Raw genomic sequence first — 19,262 nt, forward strand, 5'->3', positions numbered from 1 at the left:
AATAAAACGGCAAATGGGTGGGTATTGAGTAATTCTGGGCAAGCGGTAAAATTTAAGATAGTGTTTCAATTTTTTTCACCAATAAAATATCTAACCTCAGTTGTTAGAAATCAGAAAAAAATAATTTTTCAAAAAAGAGAATTAATTTTAGAATTTAGTTTCAATATTTTGGGCTGAGAATCGATCAAAACGGGGGGACGGGGCCTCAAAACGGGGGGACGGGGCCGGTAAATGTAAAGATATAATAAATATCATTCATGTAAACAGTTCAGATCTCTAATGTTATTGCTATGCAATATTTCAACAAATTGTTGCTATGCAATGTGTAAATATTAGTAATTAGTAATTACACGCTCATAGAGAGTGAACTGTATATATTTTGGATAAAATTAAACTAAAACTGTTTGTAATGAATTTGCTGAGGTGTTTTGAGGTTTGCTTCTATTCGCTCGTTTAGTTCGTGGCAGTTGAATAGCTCTGTCATACGTTTGAGGATTCAAGCAATTTGAGCGAACTTAACATCGGAGTAACCAAAGCTCAATGTTCACAGCTGTAACTTTCGTTAACAGTTCTTATGTTAAGTTATACCGTTCTGATATGATTTAAGTTGATTAACCTCGTATAAAATCATCCATTACGTCAATTTTGCCAAACTGGGTATATTTTTTTAGAACTAATAGAACGATTTTAGCGCATTTCCGCTTACTTACGGATTTCAAAGTAAAGTTTTAGTAGCAACAATGATTTTGAATAGGGTTCACATGAATCCGACGTGATTTTAGCAAAATTATAGCTATTTTGTGAGACCTGTTAAATATTTCTGCTAATAACTGATAGTTATGAATTTAAACTATCATACTTGTTTCCTTCACAATCGTCAGGGGAAGCAAACATTCTATCTAGTCAAATAAAAGAAGTAAAAACACTTTCTAGAAGTGTAAGAAGAGAATTAAAGATTTCGAGAAAGTAATAAATGTAGAGAAGACTACAAGAACTGACACTATTTTAGGTGGCACTAGTTTCATGTGTGCTGAATGTTGTAGAAATATTATCGTCGTTGGAATGGTAATTAGTATATTGTTGAATAGTATTATAGCGTGCAAGTTTCTCTTTTTCTAATCTAAAGAAGAGTAGGCTCGCGATTGTTTCAATTTATTTTAATAAAAATGATCTGCCGATTCCTATTTAACTTGCTGTTTTTATAGAACTATTCGAGGCATTTTGAAATGTGTTGAAATTGCTCGGGAAAGTTTAATGCCAAATTGTATGTCTCCCCCGAGGAACGAAATTTATTCCAACCAATCTGTGGAATTTTTATCTAGCTATTTTAGATTACTTAAACAGTTACCCGTATTGTACATATTTAACGTTGTTTAAGGACCTCTTTGGTATTCTGAATCATCGAGTTAACATCGATTTCTTAAAAGTCTATCAAAAGTGGGTACTTATTATTATATGCGAGCAATAGTAACATAAGAACCTGACTTGTAGATCTATTAGAGATATCGATGTTTATTCGATGATAAGATATTGTTAATACCGAACGAGTCTGAGAGTTAGTCTTCAACGAATCAGGAATGGTGCCAATTTTGTTGCATGTTGTTTTTTTCTGCAATGCAAATTGACCCGTGTCAATTATAAGTGTTTACTGTTGAATATTCAGTGTGATGTGGCATGATTTGAAACAGTATCATATGTTGGATGAGTTACCTAATTAAATAACACTACATTACTTAGTACTTAGTGTTATCAAGTTGATAATCATTATTTTAACCACACTTCCTGATTTTGGTCGACCCTTAATACATGAAACAAGCAAAATCCTTGAAATAGCCTTGGATAAAATACAATAAGAAGTTTTATTTGTTCAATTAACGATTACACTATTAGTATTTATCATCCACCACTTTAAAAAATAAACGGTAGTTACGAATAGACATTGGACAATAGTGAAAAGGTGGATTTTGGAAAGAGGTACATCAGGGACAGTAAAACTCCGATTTACCGCTCAGTTAGGGGAAAGGAAAATATTAACGGGTGATACTATGATAACATGGTCATGAATATGGAACGTCGGTGAGTCCAACTCTGCGCGCGCCCCGGTACTGGTTGTAAACCGGGGTTTTGACTTTCGAGTCCCCCGCGTTAAGGGCTTCATGGTTTCACACTGCACAGTACTGGTCCCCCCTTGTTGGTTTATAACCTACCAAGACGCGCGCCGAGTTGGAATCTTCGACGGTTTGAAACAAATATTTTAAGGGTATCACCCGTTAATGTTATTAAATCCCCTCCCCGTACTGGTTATATTATGTATTAGGAGTTATTTTTCTCACATCGTGATCTTCATTTAATAAGTACCGTGGAGAAAACCATGATGTGGCCGCGCACTCATGCATTGACGGACGATACTAGCGCGAAATATTAGCAAGTGCTACGTTGACATACGTTGCATGCCACTTTTCGCGCGCGAAGCGCGCGCCGCCGAAGGCGGAAAAAGGGGCATACCATGAAGGGAATCGGACTTTTTAGAGGGACGCATATTCTGCGTCCCTATTATCCTATTTGACCAAATATGGGAGTAATTGACTGAGATGGCGCGCGCGCGCCACCAAAACAGTTAAATGCATTGTTTTTAACCAAGTTGCAATATTTGTGAGTTTACTTGGTATCTTTGTAGTATTTTTATTATCTAAACGACTTTATTAAGTCATTAGAACCTTCATGCAAACAAAAATTGAAATGTTTCAATATTTCTGTAAACTGAAAACTTGTAATTTTGTTCCAAACTGCTTAATTTTTGTACGGCGCTACTAATTCATGAAAAACGCGCTATATTTATATTTCGCATTGGATATATAGATGACCAATGATATCGTGGTATTAAAGTCATGTGACACCGCGATGAGCTAGCTGGCGTCTAGCTGCCTAAGATCATATCTATGCTTTCTCCTTTGTCCTATTTTATCACTCGATAACTTTTTACACATGCTTTTTTGTTCAACCTGTTGTTCAATTTGTTTAACATCTCTCTGGTTATTGCAAACCACTTCAATCCCCAAATTTATACATCTAACCATCTCTCTGGTTGCTTCCAACTCGTTAAAGCCAAGGCTCGACCAGGACCGCTTTTTTGGGGCTAATATTAAATACTAGTGGACTCTTTGCAGCTCTTCCAGCACCCCTAAATTTACTGATCTGGAGGTCACATTTTATTGAGCCAGTACAGGCTAATATTAAATACTAGTGGACTCTATGCAGCTCTTCCAGCACCCCTAATTTTACTGATCTGGAGGTCACATTTTACTGAGCCAGTACAGGCTAATATTAAATACTAGTGGACTCTATGCAGCTCTTCCAGCACCCTTAATTTGACTGATCTGGAGGTCACATTTTATTGAGCCAGTACAGGCTAATATTAAATACTAGTGGACTCTATGCAGCTCTTCCAGCACCCCTAATTTTAGTGATCTGGAGGTCACATTTTATTGAGCCAGTACAGGCTAATATTAAATACTAGTGGACTCTATGCAGCTCTTCCAGCACCCCTAATTTTACTGATCTGGAGGTCATATTTTATTGAACCAGTACAGGCTAATATTAAATACTAGTGGACTCTATGCAGCTCTTCCAGCACCCTTAATTTTACTGATCTGGAGGTCACATTTTATTGAGCCAGTACAGGCTAATATTAAATACTAGTGGACTCTATGCAAATTCTTCCAGCACCCTTAATTTTACTGATCTGGAGGTCACATTTTATTGAGCCAGTACAGGCTAATATTAAATACTACTAGTGGACTCTATGCAGCTCTTCCAGCACCCCTAATTTTACTGATCTGGAGGTCATATTTTATTGAACCAGTACAGGCTAATATTAAATACTAGTGGACTCTATGCAGCTCTCCCAGCACCCCTAATTTAACTGATCTGGAGGTCACATTTTATTGAGCCAGTACAGGCTAATATTAAATACTAGTGGACTCTATGCAGCTCTTCCAGCACCCTTAATTTTACTGATCTGGAGGTCACATTTTATTGAGCCAGTACAGGCTAATATTAAATACTAGTGGACTCTATGCAGCTCTTCCAGCACCCCTAAATTTACTGATCTGGAGGTCACATTTTATTGAGCCAGTACAGGCTAATATTAAATACTAGTGGACTCTATGCAGCTCTTCCAGCACCCTTAATATTACTGATCTGGCGGTCACATTTTATTGAGCCAGTACAGGCTAATATTAAATACTAGTGGACTCTATGCAGCTCTTCCAGCACCCTTAATTTTACTGATCTGGAGGTCCCCTTTTTTTGAACCAGTACAGGCTAATATTAAATACTAGTGGACTCTATGCAGCTCTTCTAGCACCCTTAATTTGACTGATCTGGAGGTCACATTTTATTGAGCCAGTACAGGCTAATATTAAATACTAGTGGACTCTATGCAGCTCTTCCAGCACCCCTAATTTAACTGATCTGGAGGTCACATTTTATTGAGCCAGTACAGGCTAATATTAAATACTAGTGGACTCTATGCAGCTTTTCCAGCACCCTTAATTTTACTGATCTGGAGGTCACATTTTATTGAGCCAGTACAGGCTAATATTAAATACTAGTGGACTCTATGCAGCTCTTCCAGCACCCCTAAATTTACTGATCTGGAGGTCACATTTTATTGAGCCAGTACAGGCTAATATTAAATACTAGTGGACTCTATGCAGCTCTTCCAGCACCCTTAATTTTACTGATCTGGAGGTCACATTTTCCCTCAGTAGCTACTCTCCCACTCAGTATTAATTCTCTGTCTTCATCAGTGATACTCTACATTTCCCTCAGTAGTTATTCTCCCACTCAGTATTAACTCTCTGTATTCATCAGTGTTACTCGATATTTCCCTCAGTAGTTATTCTCCCACTCAGTATTAACTCTCTAAATAAATTATGACAATTATGTTAGTTATAGAATTTGTTTGTTTTTTAATGACGAAGGCTGTGAAATGTTCACAGTTCTGATAATGAGGAAATCAGAAAGATTGTTTAAAACTAGTGATGATGTTTATGTCATTATTCTTAATCTAATCTAATCTAATCTTTGCTGCAGGTGCTTGTCACGTCACATGCCTTAGGCTAGGATGATATCCAGGTAACCATTTTATGGGATCATTTGAAACATAAGCACCCTTCTAAACACAAGGAAGCAACTGCAATACGTGAATCACAGAGGGTCAAGACTCAAGAGACAAAAGTCTGATGAAGTCGAAGCTGAGCGGAGATCGATGTATCAACTGACAACATCTAATCAGCCCACACTGGGGGCAGTCTGGAGCGGCGCCACTGTTACTAGACTGATGAACGTCAAAAAGATCTAAAAAGTTGCTCCTGAAATGGATTATTGATCAGATGCTCCCATACACGACTGTTGAGAATGAACAATTTCAACAGTTTGTTGACGGTAAGATTGATTTGGGACGTTTTTAATAACTTAGCTCAATAAAAAAACAACTTTTCTAGGCTCGAGCTGTGATGACTCCAGATTAAAATTCCAATTGAGTTCTTTGTGATGATAAAATTGATTGCTATTAAGTAAATTAGCAGCAGATTGACAATCATTTGTTGGATAATCATTTACAGATAAATTAAGATCATCTGACTTCCGGCTCATTCAGGTTTGAACAAGAAGTTTGACATACCCTCAGAGAAGGTGGTGCGCACAAAACTGTTTCCTGAATTATATGATAGAGTACAGTTTAAACTGAAGAAATTTATTGACTGAAAGGAGCTGATTACAGTCTGAGCTGTGATGTTTGGTTGTCAAAAGCGCTGGATTCCTATTTGGGGGTCATAATACACTTCGTAACTACAAACTTCGAAAGAAAAGTTATTGTACTGAGATGCCTTCCCTATAACCGAGCACATACCGGTAAGTTCTATCGTTAAATCTGAATAATTTAGCTCATATATATATCTAATTTGTGTCATTTCTAACCCCATGATCAAAGTTCAAACTCAGAACTCAGGACTGCCAATGCCATATAGATTGTAAAATTCGAAATACATGCTCATTTCGAGTTCATCAGAGTGCGCTTAGCTTTTTGATAGTAGAAAATATTAACCGTTAGCTGCCCACATAGTTTCTAATTACAAATTATTACGTGACTCGTTAAAGAACAATGTGTCATTTGTACTGCAGGCATGGGGTCTGTCCGAAGAGAAACTTCACTGCGTTATCAGCGACACTGCTTCAAACATGAAAAAGGCTTTGTCCGCCTGGATCCTGTTTTCTCCATCTACTGAATCTCATCGTAAAGAATTCTGTTTTTCTCAAAGTGGAGTTAACCGGCTTATCAAAAAGATCAAGAGTCTTATCAAGGAGTTTAGAACCCCTGCAGGTGAGAATCACTACATTTACCTTAGGTTTTCTGTTTGATGATTTCATTGTCACATACTTAATCTGATAATAACGGCTGATTCAAAATATTTTCTTACTGAAATGTACACATTAATAACGTTTGATTAAAATGTTGCCGTAGGTACATGTTCGTTGAGTGACATAATCTTGGCAAAACTATCATTGTTACGACTTGCGTTTATCATTTCTTAACTATCATATGTTAAACTATCCCGCACATGCAGGTAAACGTCTACTGAATGAAAATCAAGCAGTAGAGGCAACTCTCATCAGACCAGTTGCAGTGGACACGAGATGGAACAGTTATTACATGATCTTCCAGGCCTTTCAGAATAAAAAATATGCAATAACAATCACCGCTCAAAATGCAGAGTTATCGTTGTCTGCATCTCAACAGGTCAGTTTACATGCAGCTCTTTTGACTCATCTCTCATTTTCTGAGTAGCACTAGTTAACATCAATTTTAGAGAATCAATGTCCCTGGAATGTAACTGGAACAAATTCTTGTCCGCTGGACCTCCTAATTCCTAGCTCACTTCTCAATGTACAGGCTAAGTATTGATCAACTGAATTTTGCAGATGACTCCTCACGATTGGGATCTTCTGACCAAAGCTATTGCGGTACTGAAGCCATTCTACATCACCACAAAAGCGGCGGAGGGGGACATGGTTTCTGTTTCGGAGGTTATCCCAAATATAAAGAAACTGTTTTACGCTATCAGGAACATATCCTCAAGTGGAGTCGGAACTCTGAAACCCACGCTGCTTTCCGAAATGTAAAACCAAGTATGTGATATATGAACTTGCAAGTGACCCATGCAACAACCATGTCACCATGTGGTCAAATATTCATTTTTAACCTCCGGTTTGTGCTACCAAGCATTGATTCAGGCGTTATTGGTCGCTCTGCATGTCGTTTTAAGTTACTTTTCAAATACATCCTAATGTTGGGGTTTTTATAAGCTATTAATGTAAAAGAAATATTTTTGGGTATGCAAACAAATCAACAATCATGGATTGCCTGTACAGTATCTTTACGTATCATCTAATGATCTATTGTGACATAATATATTTCAGGAGACTGAAGAAATCCAAAGATAGTGCAGCGATCTAAAGAGAATGAGTTAGAAGACCTTCGGAATCTGAAAGTGGAGTCGCTCTACCTTGACGGGAGAAAAGATGCAGCATTGTGATGAGCTTAGGATCGACATTAGACAACTCGCCACTAAGATCTTGTGGCTGTTACGCCACTAACGTCAACACCGGACGTCACAATGGGATTATAGCCCTCTTAGAGAAGAATTTTGGATGGGAATTGCAAAGATTTATTTGGTGCCTTCACAGGATAGACCTGCCATTAAAAAATTTAAGGGGTTCTGAGTCCTGAACTGTCGAGAGAACGAATTGGTCCTCTCAGCCACGCAAGGTGGATTATAATGCAGTAGAGTTAGTTACATTATCAATATTTACTTACCGCTTGATTTGAATATGAAGTATAAAAGCTCATTCCGAGTTGTGTTCTATGAGTAAGCTAGAAGGTAGCATATTTATTTTAAAGGGATTAGATTTATTTATGTTTTGTTTTAGAACCATCTACTTCTGAGCTGCCCTGTCAAAATTAAAAGGGTGTATAGGTTGTCCCGGCAAAAGCCTCCTTAAATTATTAATGGACGATCCTAAAGACCGTAATTTGGTCATGAACACTTCAGAAGAATTGAATGAAATAAAGGATATTGCCCGCTGTAAACAATGTCGGAGGAACCGTTATTGTAGCTTTTGCCCATTTTACGGTGTGAAGATGTTTTTACCATGGTAGATTCGGTACACGTACCCAAGTTCGACACGCACTCTAGTTCGTCACTTATACCATGTAGTTCGACAAACCCTGAGGTTCGACTCTGTCGAACTAAAGTGCTCTATCTGGAGTCAAGTTCGAAACGCACTAAAGTTAGACAAGAGAACTTTGACTGTCGGACTACAGTTTTGAAATCTCCAATATCCAGCAACGATCCTTTACGAGCTTGAAATCTATTCGTTTGTTAGTTTTCCACTTGTCTCATGCTGTTCAATTATGTGTTTATATAATTTCTATAATCCATATCTATGGACATTTAATTGACCTCATACTCCATTGTTAGTTATTAGAATTGTAGGCTTAACGGAGAAATAAAAGAGTAACGTGGTAACTCTTACTTCGCATTGTAGATTATGTTAGTGAAGTAGTTAGCTAATTAGTGATTCACTCCCGGCGCGAGAACAAAGCGCCAGGAAAATAAGACAATTTTTCGCGCGAACTTGTAAATTTACTTACGCCGCGCAGAGATGTTCCTTCATGGTGTATCCATAATATCTCTGATATTTGGATACGAAACATGTATCAAGTGCTACGAATAACGAAGTAGCGCGCGCCTGGTTAGTGTATTAACAATGGACAAATCATGCGCGGCGGGCCCAGTACAGTGTATGGCTCACAACGTGAGCTAGACAAGAGTTATGATCCATAAGCAATATACTAAGTATGGGGGGGTGTAACAGTGGAGTTCCCACCTACGACTACGAGTGGTGGGAACTCCACTGTAACACGTCTGTCTACAGTCTATGTTTATAAGTTAAAAGTTTATTTATTAAACCTACCAAGAGGCGCGCCGAGTTGGATAGGACTCGTCGACGGTCTAATATTTGGAACAAATATATCTTCACCCGTAACGAGTATCACCCGTTAATCGTGTATCTAATGTTCTTGATTGACGTACGATGTCAACCCATCGAGATCGTTGCTCTGCGTTAAGCAAGAATGCTAGTTTGCGCGGCGCGTCGAAGTCCTCCAACTAATGTTCATGGTGGGCTTCTAAAAAATATTTTTGGCTCATAATGATGAGGGTAATGTGGAACGTAAACAATTTACAAAGTTATTCCAGGATAACTTTGTCATTTGTAAATTTTCGGTCCGAGTCATCTCGATACGTACCTCCGAAGGCAGAGCTCCCGCTTCCGAGTTAGGTTTGCAAGGAGAGGCATACTTTCCAAAATTGAATCACAAAGGGGATGCCTCGATAGGTTATAATTAATATAAGCTCTTTATGAATATTAAATATAGGCTTCTTCCAATCGTCCAAATAATGTGCGAAAAAACATTATTGATCTCATAATGTTTGTCCACTAATGTCCGCTTATGTCCCAAAAACACGTCCGTTGTCTCATAGAATCCAAAAGGACGGATATATATATGCGGATATTGGTTTAACGGGTGATACTCTTAAAATATTTCATATTTGTTTCAAGTATTAAGACCGTCAACGAGTCCAACTCGACGCGCGTCTTGGTCATTGGTACTGGTAGGTTATAAACCTACAAGTGTTTTATTACGGGGCGGCGCTTAGCCTGTCGTTCCGCAATATCTCATATATGATTATGAATTGCTCTAACCAGAGCCCTCTCGCTTGCAGTAGCGCGCGACCGCAGCGCGCGACCGCAGTACGCGTAGGCACATGGCTATGTGAAGATTATGAACATAAATATAATAGAAAGCTCCCGCTTCCGAGTTAGGTTTGCAAGGAGAGGCATACTTTCCAAAATTGAATCACAAAGGGGATGCCTCGATAGGTTATAATTAATATAAGCTCTTTATGAATATTAAATATAGGCTTCTTCCAATCGTCCAAATAATGTGCGAAAAAACATTATTGATCTCATAATGTTTGTCCACTAATGTCCGCTTATGTCCCAAAAACACGTCCGTTGTCTCATAGAATCCAAAAGGACGGATATATGCGGATATTGGTTTAACGGGTGATACTCTTAAAATATTTCATATTTGTTTCAAATATTAAGATTGTAGGTTTACAACCTACCAGGACGCGCGCCGAGTTGGACTCGTCGACGGTCCTGGAACAAATATTTTACGAGTATCACCGGCCGTTAAATATTAAGACCGTCAACGAGTCCAACTCGACGCGCGTCTTAGTACTGGTAGGTTATAAACCTACAAGTGTTTTATTACTCATTACTGGGCGGCGCTTAGCCTGTCATTCCGCAATATCTCATATATGATTATGAACATAAATATAATAGAATGGGGTCCCCAGGTAAGTGTTTTACAGAATTCATATAAAAATATGCATTATATTTTATTATAATATACTACTCTTTTTGACAAACGCAAGAAAAATATTTGAGATCCTCGCTTTAGCTTTACTTAGTCGCTTACGTTAGAAATAGAATTTCAATATCAATACAACAATATTGAAATTAAGTTAATTTTTTGATAATCATACTGTTTCTATACAAATAGTTACCATGACTCATGATGATTCACTAACAAACAACCTCTCATAGGGTATTCGATGACATCATGACCTTTATTCACGACATTATCGACGTTGCTCAAGATGCCAGCTGGGAGCTAGAATTGCTGTATAAGCTTCTAACAGACCTAGGAAGATCGCCTATGATCATCAGACTGCAAAACAAAGCTCTGGTGCTACCACTCTCAAAGCCCGAGTCTTCAATGCTAAACATGCTGGTTAGGAAACCTCACGGGGCAGACGCAACAGCCTACGTAGCTAGCAGTTTTTCTGCAGGAGCACACCAATTCAACTTAGACTATTTGTCAACTATAGAATCTGTCCAGAATTCGGTGGATCCTATGAAGCAAGCAATTGTGGTGACGAATGTAAATGAAACGGAGACATTGACTAGGGCAGCAGCTTGGCCGTTTTACAGTAATGATTCAGAGGGTGATGATGTATGGCTAGGTGAGAATGCATGATGGCACGTTGATTAGTTTCATATTAATTGACGATGTCAATTCATGGCAGCTCGGCGCGGCACAGTAGCGCATCTCGCCGATCTAGCCATGTCGCTGTGAGAAGCCTTATTAAGTGCGCGGCGCGGCACAGTAACGCATCGCGCTACAAGTTTCATATTGATATAGAGTAATTTTGATGTTAAATAATAATAATATGAAATTTATTGATCCAATTTTATAGTTCAATTATATAATTCAATTATAATTCAGGTAAGGAGAACGATTAACAGGAGAAGAAGACGAATAAGGAGAAGAAGGAGAACGACCAAGGGGAGGAAGCGGATGACCAGGTAAGATTTATGAAATCAATTTTTTTAACTCTTATTTTTTTTAGTTCAGTCACATTTAAGTCTGCTGTCTGGGTATAGGTACCGACATGTCCCTCTGTTATAGTCATAATATCGGAGGGAGTGGTTACTTAGTTTAGTCAATCAGTAAGTGGAATTCATCACAATCTTACAAATCTAGTGCATGTTTAGTTTTAGAATAACGTGAGGCTTTGTACAATATAAGGCAAAATGACTTAAGCATTAAGGGGACATACACCATTTTTTACTATTATAGTTAAATTATAAAAGCCTTTAAAGGGCTTCTTGTACGGATTGTAAATAATATTCAGTAAAAAAATCAGCTATAAAAAGTTTAAAATGAGTGAAATATCGGTATTACAGTGATATGACAGACTTCTCAAAATTTCCAAAACTTTCGAAAAAGAAAATAATTCTTTTTTCGAATGTGCGTACTCTCAAAAAAATTTTTCAATGCCTCAAATCGTACAGTCGTAATCTATACTTTCATAATATGAAGTCAAATCCCGGGTCCCGGCAAAAAAGGTTTTGGTGTATGTCCCCTTAAGCATAGTTGTTAAAATCAACCATATGTATTATATAATATATAGTCCATACCTCCAAATTAGAGCTCATGTTATTATTTACTTTAGCTAGATTCTTGTATGAAACAATTTTCAACGTAAATCTAACAATGATACCTTAGTGTGCAGGAGTGGAAGCTAGGAATGTGGTTGTAGATAAGAAGGTGCTGGAGGAGTTGGAGGAGAAGGTTAAGAGGAAGAATGCTACGAGCTGGATTGCTGATAGAGCCCTCAAACGTTTTAGAGGAACTCAATAATAGACTCTGCATGTGTTTCCAATTTTTGATCTATGTAACTATTCTCAATATGAAAATGAAAAATTTGATTCGGGATTTTTTAAAACCATTATTAATATTAAGACCTTTCAAAGGTAATTTAAAAGCCTGAAAAAATATTCTTAACTAAGATTTGTTTCTAAAAGTAAAGAGAGGATTGCGATTGATAACCATGACCACTACTGGACCTTTTGTTGAAAACTTTGTATCCAATCAAAATAATACATAGATCACCACTTTGGGGTGAATTGAGAGAAGTGGAAAAATCATGGTTTCAATTGCAAACATTCTAATTGGAAATGAAGCAGGTAATCTGTAACATAGTTTTCTTAACTAAGGGATACAGTATTTAATGGGATGAAGTATTTTTAGTTCTGATTAAGTATTCAAATACCTTGAGTTTTATTTGTTAGCAAAATGTGCATTTGTACTTGTAGTTATAACGCAATAAAACTGTATAGATTGGAAAAATTTACCACCCACACTTGCACTTAACTAATGGATGAAGCTAAATTAATGTAATAATGTACATAAAAATCCTACAAAAATTTAATTTAAGTTGAGTGAACGGGTAATTTAATTTTCTAGTAAAATGTTTCGGCTCTGGACAGAGCTGTTATATAGCTGTGACGGGGTATCCACTTTCTACAAATTGAAAATATTTTCCTGAAACTAAAGTATAATAACATGGCCAAAAAATGTGGGACCCCGTAACTTGCTTCATTCATAGAACTACACTATCATGATAAGCTTCTAAAATTTTCGAACATCGTCAACCTCTATGAAATCTATGAAATGAGTCAAATTTTTTAACGTTCCATAAAATCACATCCCTCCGCACGCGACGCCCGTCGGCGTCATAGTTTCTCTTAAAAACAATGTCAAAAGATTGTCGACCACACAGTACACACCCAGCACCACGTGTCTACCTCTCCTGGGCCCTGATACTACACCAGGTAACACCTAGTAACACCAGGTAACATCCTAGAGGGGTCACGTGGGGTCCCATTTGGTGATGGGGGTGGAGTTCCCCTCCTTTTGACTTGTTGCTTCTTAAACTCTGACGTTATGTTTTTTTAGTGAGTAACTAGATAATTTTTCGTCTACAATATTTTTTGCATATAATGTGATGAATATAAAATTAGAATGATTAAAATTGATAATGTACCTTTTTATGATTATGTGAGGTTTTTTTTAAATTTTAAACTTCGGGTTTCATTGTTCTACTTGCAGATATCGCCTACTAAAAAAACTAAACATTTCTCTTTGTTTCGGTCGTGATTATTAATCCACCCCATCAGTGATCAGAGTGCCTAAAATAATACTGTATACGATTACTAAAAAAATAAGTAATCGGACTTTAACGACAAACAGTAACACTTTCACCTATTCCAGTACAGGGACCTTAGCGTACTACTATACTACGTGACGAACTATACTACGTGACGAACTATACTACGTGACGAACACCGAGCGCGAGGGCTCTGGTTAGAGCAAAGTAACACTCATACTAAAATTTATGAATGACGGCTTTTATCTGGCGAACCAAATAAACCAGATTAGGAAGTCTTGAAACAGTATTATTCAGCAAAATCGTAAAAGAATTATAAGTACAACAATCGTCTTGAAATTGTATTCTTACTATACAAATATTAACAGGTAAAAGCATTTTATAAAAAGAACTCTTACGAATAAAGCACGTAAACTTATAAAAGCATCTTTTCATGTATAAATTATTTTTCAATTAAATCTTTGTACTGATATTGATTATGTGCATGTGCCATAAAATTAGGTACAACTTATGGGTATAAATAACTTATAATGCATATATTATATCTTTACATTTGATTGTTAAAGTTTAAGCAACAATAGCCGCATAGAAGGTCACGTTAAATATCAGCTATATATATAAATATAGCACGAAATATTAATCATTGGTAAACATGGGTCGGTTGGCTCGAATCCAAGAATCGAGCTCAACAAAATTTACCAAAATTATAACTTTCTGTTTCCTAACAAACGAAAAATAACGATTCACATATATTAATATAACACACTGAAATTAAAACAACCCGTCCAACTTTTCTGAATATTAACGTTTATGTTCCCCACTGACTTGTTATTTTAGCTCATTTTTATTTTTCATAAAATCGGTGACATAATTCTCTCTCTCTCTCGTCTGATCTTTGGATAAGGTTGTTGGCGTATTCTGAGCTTTTTAGTTTTACATCGTCTTCTTAAACTGTTCAAACATCAGTTTCTTTCCGCTGAAAAGCTGAAATTTTCAGGCTGAGCGAATTGACATTGAGCTATTCTCTAATTTCTTACAATGTTAAAAGAATGTGCATTCCGAATACATTTATATACCAATCAAAGCAACAGGGAATCAGAAGCGTAAACTTCATTAATTGGTTGTTCACATATTACGTAATCACGAATGAAAAGTTACGTTCTAAAATTATAAAATCATGACTAACCTTTAACAGTGTCTTTGACGTTGAAACTACTCGATCTGGTTATCGTACTGGAATTGAAATCATTAAATTTACTTAGCAACGAAAAATGCTCAATACCGTAAAATCTAGAATTTGAATAAAGACAAACGTGTTAGAAAAGCAGTTATGGTTTAAAAGAACTGACCTGCCCTGATACCGCAGAGATTTCAGGTATTTACTGTAATCCGTCTTGCCCCAATGCTTTAACCGCTCAGTGTCTGATAACTCTATGTACGCAATGTTCTCCAGATCATCCTTTTCTTTACCTTCATGTTCGTTCTTCTCACCCGCGCCGCGCACCCTCTTGCACGTGGGCGCGTGTACAGCAGTTCTGCAGTCACACGGAACAGTATTCTGACTCTGAGCACGTCTAGAGTCAGTGTACCGCAGTTTATCTGCATTAAAGGAGCGGAATGAGCCGTGCGTGGAAGCACTTCTCAGAGGGGCACTCCTCGGTTTGGGTGTTCCCTTGATTGGGGTGTTCTTGTTGTTACCTTTAGAAGGACTGTTTAGCGATGTCTCGCGTGTTACTGATCCTCGCGTGTTTGGTGTGGATCTTGTTGGTGTCCTTGGTGGCAGCGCTTCTGTCCTAGGTGGCAACGCTTCATTCTTGGGTGTGGGTGCTTCTGTCTTAGGTGTGGACGCTTCTGTCTTGGGTAGGAACACCTCTTTCTTCGACTCGTTAATGTTTGCGATGTCCATTTTCTCAACTTTAGTTTGTTTTGTGCTATCTCGTGAGAATGTGCTGCTACTCCCACTGGACTCTCTAGACCTCATACCACTGTGAAGCGCGGATTTTTTGATGCGGTTTTGTGGGGTGGGTTCATTGTCACCTGATTTATCGTCAGCAGATGTGCTGGATCTTGATTTGTAACTGTAATACCGAGAAGGAGTGCTGGGGTGTCGTTTAACATCTTCGTAGTTGGTAGCCCTCCGAGGTGACTCCATGCTTGTACATCTCTGGACATCTTTAGTTGCTGACGCAGGCGTTTTCTTGTCTTTTGATGGAGCATCTTTTGTGGGTGTACTCAGTGATCTGTTTAAGTCAACTTCTTTGCTGACTTCACTACGGGGGGAGTTTCTAGAACTATCTCTCTTAGGGTAGTACTTGTTGACAAGGCGGTCTATTGTTTTGTCAAAAGAGTTGGAGAGTTGATGGATTACTTTTACTCGCTGATGCGGGTTTGCAGAGGAGGAGGAGCGTCGCTCTGCATTAGCTGAAAGTTTAGCTTGTCGTTCTGAGATGGACCTTTTGGGCTTATCTCGCATAGATTGGACTGTTCTACTTTTTGTTGTTTCTGAAGTGGGGGAGGTGGGTATTCTTCTATATTTTTCTAGAATCTTGTTGATTGAGGAGTGATCTTTGGGGGACATATTTTCATTAAGAACTCTGTTTGCCTTGTTACTGAGCACCGGCTCCGATTTACGAGTCGTCAGTTTCTCCACCGGTACAGACTTTGTCGGTGTTTGCAAAGATGGTTCGTCTTCACTGGTTCTTGGAACCGACGATAATCTAGCAGTTGCTTTGAACATTTCTTCAATATTTTCCGAAACTTTGTCAGCAATATCCTCCAGTTCAATAGAGGACCGCTTGGAAGAGCAGTTGTCGACTGTATCGGAGGGTCGTTTAGCAGGAACAGACATAGAGGGAGCAGATACTCTTCTGTGGTTCTCAAACGATCCGTTAGGAGTGTGGAATGTTTCCTCGCTAGGGCTAGTTAGAGTGCTCCGGTGAGTACCTGGGGTGTGGTATTCTGAACTGTCAAAGGACTGGCCCAAACTTGCCCGTTTCTGTTGGGGATCCACCGCTATTCTCTTAGCGTACATGAATGTTCTGTAGTAATTAGAACCAGCTTTGGTTTCAAAAACGTCAGCGGAGGAAGAGTAGGATGATTCGGAAATTGTGAGCGAGTTTGAGAGGAGCTGACTCTTTGAGTTTCCTTCACTTCCATCAGATTTCAAGGAGAGTGCGAGGTTATCTGTGTTGAGATCGTCTGACTGACTTGGGATTACACAAGATATTGATGGTGCTGATACGGAGGAAGCGGACGAAACTTTCTGCAACGGCAGAATTGGAACTGAATCAGTTTCTATGACATCTTTTTTGTATCCATTCTCCAAGGAGGGTTTGGGTTTGGCACTCAAGATTAAATCCAAGTTTCTAGGAAGTTCTGGACGTCTTGGAGGCGTCTCCTCATCATCAGACGAGAACTCTAAACTCATGTTCAATGGTGATCTGCGGCACATAGACAACCTAACCTTCTTAGAACGTTGAGGTAATGGAGAGCAAGAAGTTCTGTGAACAACCGTAGCCTCTGAAGCAACTAGGTTAGTCCCCGGAACATCCATCATTTCCACACTGTCCAGTTTCACTTTCTGAGCACGTTTAGGTTTGGGCGAGTAGAAAGCTTTAGAAATAACATGAGCTTCTGAAACAGGCACATCAGCTGAAGGATTAACAAGAGCTTGTTGGGAGGATGCCCGGGATATCTGCACTTTAGAAGACTTTGGAGTACCCGGCATACTGACATCATCTTCTTCGAAATCTAAGCTCTGTTTAATTGAGCCAGCAATTGAGCCTCGCTTGCTGTTCCTGAAAGAGTTCCTGAGCAAGGATCTGGCTTCAGGGCTGTTAGTCTGGAGCACGACTGCTTCCCGGGAGAGATTCTGGATCACTTTACTGGGGACCCTTCTACAAGAGTTACTGTCCACCACCAGATCCTCTGCTGTGCTGTCCATCATGCTCTTGTGCATGTTGGGAGGACAAGTCCTGCGTGTGAGACTGTTCCTGACGAAGGAGGAGGTGGAGGTGGTGTCAGAGAGACTGTCTGATTCTGCTTTGTATTCGGGGTTAGCAATCGTGTAAAGTGGGTCTTTTCCTGGGACAGGTTGTCTCAAGGATAAGCTCTCAGCCTCTGTAAGGGGCTCGGGTTTATTTGTGATGATGAGGCTGGCAGTCTCGTCGAGGTTTGACTCACTCGCACTGGTGAGGAGGGGACTGGGAGGGTTACTGCCCGACATTTTCTTCTTTTTAAATAATTTAAACCTACTCTTCTTCTTATGGTTGATGACAAAGGAGTCACTGAGAAGAGACTGATCAACTCCGGGTCCTATCAACACGTCACTTTCGGTTTTGTTAGAATTAGCTTTGGAAGATCTCACTGAGCCCATCCTCCGCTCAATCTTCTTAGCTATTCCAGATTTCTTCTTTTTCCCGTTTTTAGGTTTGGAGCAAATGGTTGGAGATAAAACTCCATTTCTATTATCCTCAATTTGGTCGTCTCTCCTAATCGGTAGTGCTCCGGAGAAGCTCTTTGATTTAGAAGCTAGTGTCAGATGCCCATTAGGCAGCTTCTCTTTTGTCTTCTCCTCCTCCTCCTCTTCTTCCTTGTTTACAGGAACAAGATCTGATTGTGATGTTCCCGTAGATATGCTCTCAAACATATCCCTGAGGTTCCTGACTGAAGCAGCGCTTTTAGCGCGCCTCAGCTCGTGGGAGTGATCTCTGGGAACTACAGGTTCTTCGCTGTCACTGTGAGGTTGTGGTTCTGTGGTGGAGGAGAGAGGGTCTGTGGAAGAGGAGATCAGTTCTAGTTCTTTGTTCTCTAACCTGCGGAAGAGGCGTTAAGAAGGCTGACAATCTTATTTATACTTAATTCACCAAATGCACATTTAAAATAAATTGTTGTCATTGTTTGTTTGTTTTAACTTTCTGCTCCGATGAGGGAGGGAGTTTTTTCGAGGAGAGCCGCTTAGACATGGTCACTGTATTGTTTAAATTATTTAGTTCTGTTTTATTCAATATCTTTGTCGCATAGAAACGGGGTAGTAAGTACTGTGTTTAGTTTCGTCATTGATATTCACAAATAACAGACTATAAAGAAATTAAACGAACCAGTTTTTAGGGTAGAGAGAATCGCTTTTACTTGCAAAGTACTCCTTGAAGTGGAATTTGCAGTAGAAACCACTCTTGCAATCTGGGTAGCCTGAAATAGTAGCGGCTAATTAGGTTGCTAATTAGGTTGCTAATTAGGTAGCTAATTAGGTAGACGCTTAATAGTTTAGAAATATTTACAATAAATAGGGTTAATATTGAAGAAATGAAGGTGGTACATATGCAATTTATTGAACTAAATACGTCCTCATTAGCATAATTTAAAAATGACTAATGATACAAAGCTAATTTAAATTATACCTGGTTTTCTGCGTTGAGCGAACTCTCCCGCCATTTTCTCGTCCACATAATGTAAACTGTTCAGACTAGATGTACTATTGTTAGTTTATACCCACTATTAGTATTTTTGTGAACTTAAATTATCAAAAACACTAAATTTCACACGTTTTGAACTTTTGAACTGAACTTGATCAAAGCAAATTACGTGTTATATTATATTATATTATGTGTTATA

General features: G+C 38.5%; 2 protein-coding genes across 6 annotated transcripts in view; one reads left to right on the forward strand and one right to left on the reverse strand.

The window, feature by feature from the left end:
* The first annotated feature begins 5,095 nt into the window (after positions 1–5,095).
* On the forward strand, positions 5,096–8,520 carry LOC134821931 (uncharacterized). Its single transcript, XM_063832759.1, has 6 exons — positions 5,096–5,448; positions 5,663–5,916; positions 6,187–6,385; positions 6,630–6,802; positions 6,985–7,191; positions 7,483–8,520. Exons 3-5 carry the CDS (start codon positions 6,244–6,246, stop codon positions 7,183–7,185), a joined length of 516 nt encoding a protein of 171 aa, XP_063688829.1. The 5' UTR covers positions 5,096–5,448; positions 5,663–5,916; positions 6,187–6,243; the 3' UTR covers positions 7,186–7,191; positions 7,483–8,520.
* Positions 8,521–14,040: 5,520 nt separating this feature from the next.
* The window catches only part of LOC134822278 (uncharacterized), a 56,105-nt gene continuing 50,883 nt past the window's right edge, over positions 14,041–19,262 (reverse strand). For 2 of the 5 annotated variants that reach the window (XM_063833182.1, XM_063833184.1), the window contains exons 16-20: positions 19,049–19,113; positions 18,749–18,839; positions 14,999–18,463; positions 14,836–14,882; positions 14,041–14,633 (exon numbers count right to left, since the gene is read on the reverse strand). In XM_063833182.1, coding sequence (XP_063689252.1) covers positions 14,605–14,633; positions 14,836–14,882; positions 14,999–18,463; positions 18,749–18,839; positions 19,049–19,113 — 3,697 coding nt within the window. In that variant the 3' untranslated portion in view covers positions 14,041–14,604. Of the gene's footprint in view, positions 14,634–14,835; positions 14,883–14,998; positions 18,464–18,748; positions 18,840–19,048; positions 19,123–19,262 lie in introns of all 5 variants that reach the window. The other 3 variants (XM_063833186.1, XM_063833183.1, XM_063833181.1) reach the window with 3 other exon arrangements.

Source organism: Bolinopsis microptera, chromosome 10, assembly GCF_026151205.1.
Source record: "Bolinopsis microptera isolate Bmic1 chromosome 10, MBARI_Bmic_1.0, whole genome shotgun sequence".
Taxonomy (NCBI): domain Eukaryota; kingdom Metazoa; phylum Ctenophora; class Tentaculata; order Lobata; family Bolinopsidae; genus Bolinopsis; species Bolinopsis microptera.

What these genes read in the sequence shown, in the direction of transcription:
- LOC134821931 (XM_063832759.1), top strand. Translation starts at nt 6,244, where the DNA reads ATGAAAAAGGCTTTGTCCGCCTGGATCCTGTTTTCTCCATCTACTGAA. An exon ending in GGAGTTTAGAACCCCTGCAG is followed by an intron (nt 6,386 to 6,629) that starts GTGAGAATCACT and finishes CCGCACATGCAG; the next exon opens with GTAAACGTCTACTGAATGAA. An exon ending in CGTTGTCTGCATCTCAACAG is followed by an intron (nt 6,803 to 6,984) that starts GTCAGTTTACAT and finishes TGAATTTTGCAG; the next exon opens with ATGACTCCTCACGATTGGGA.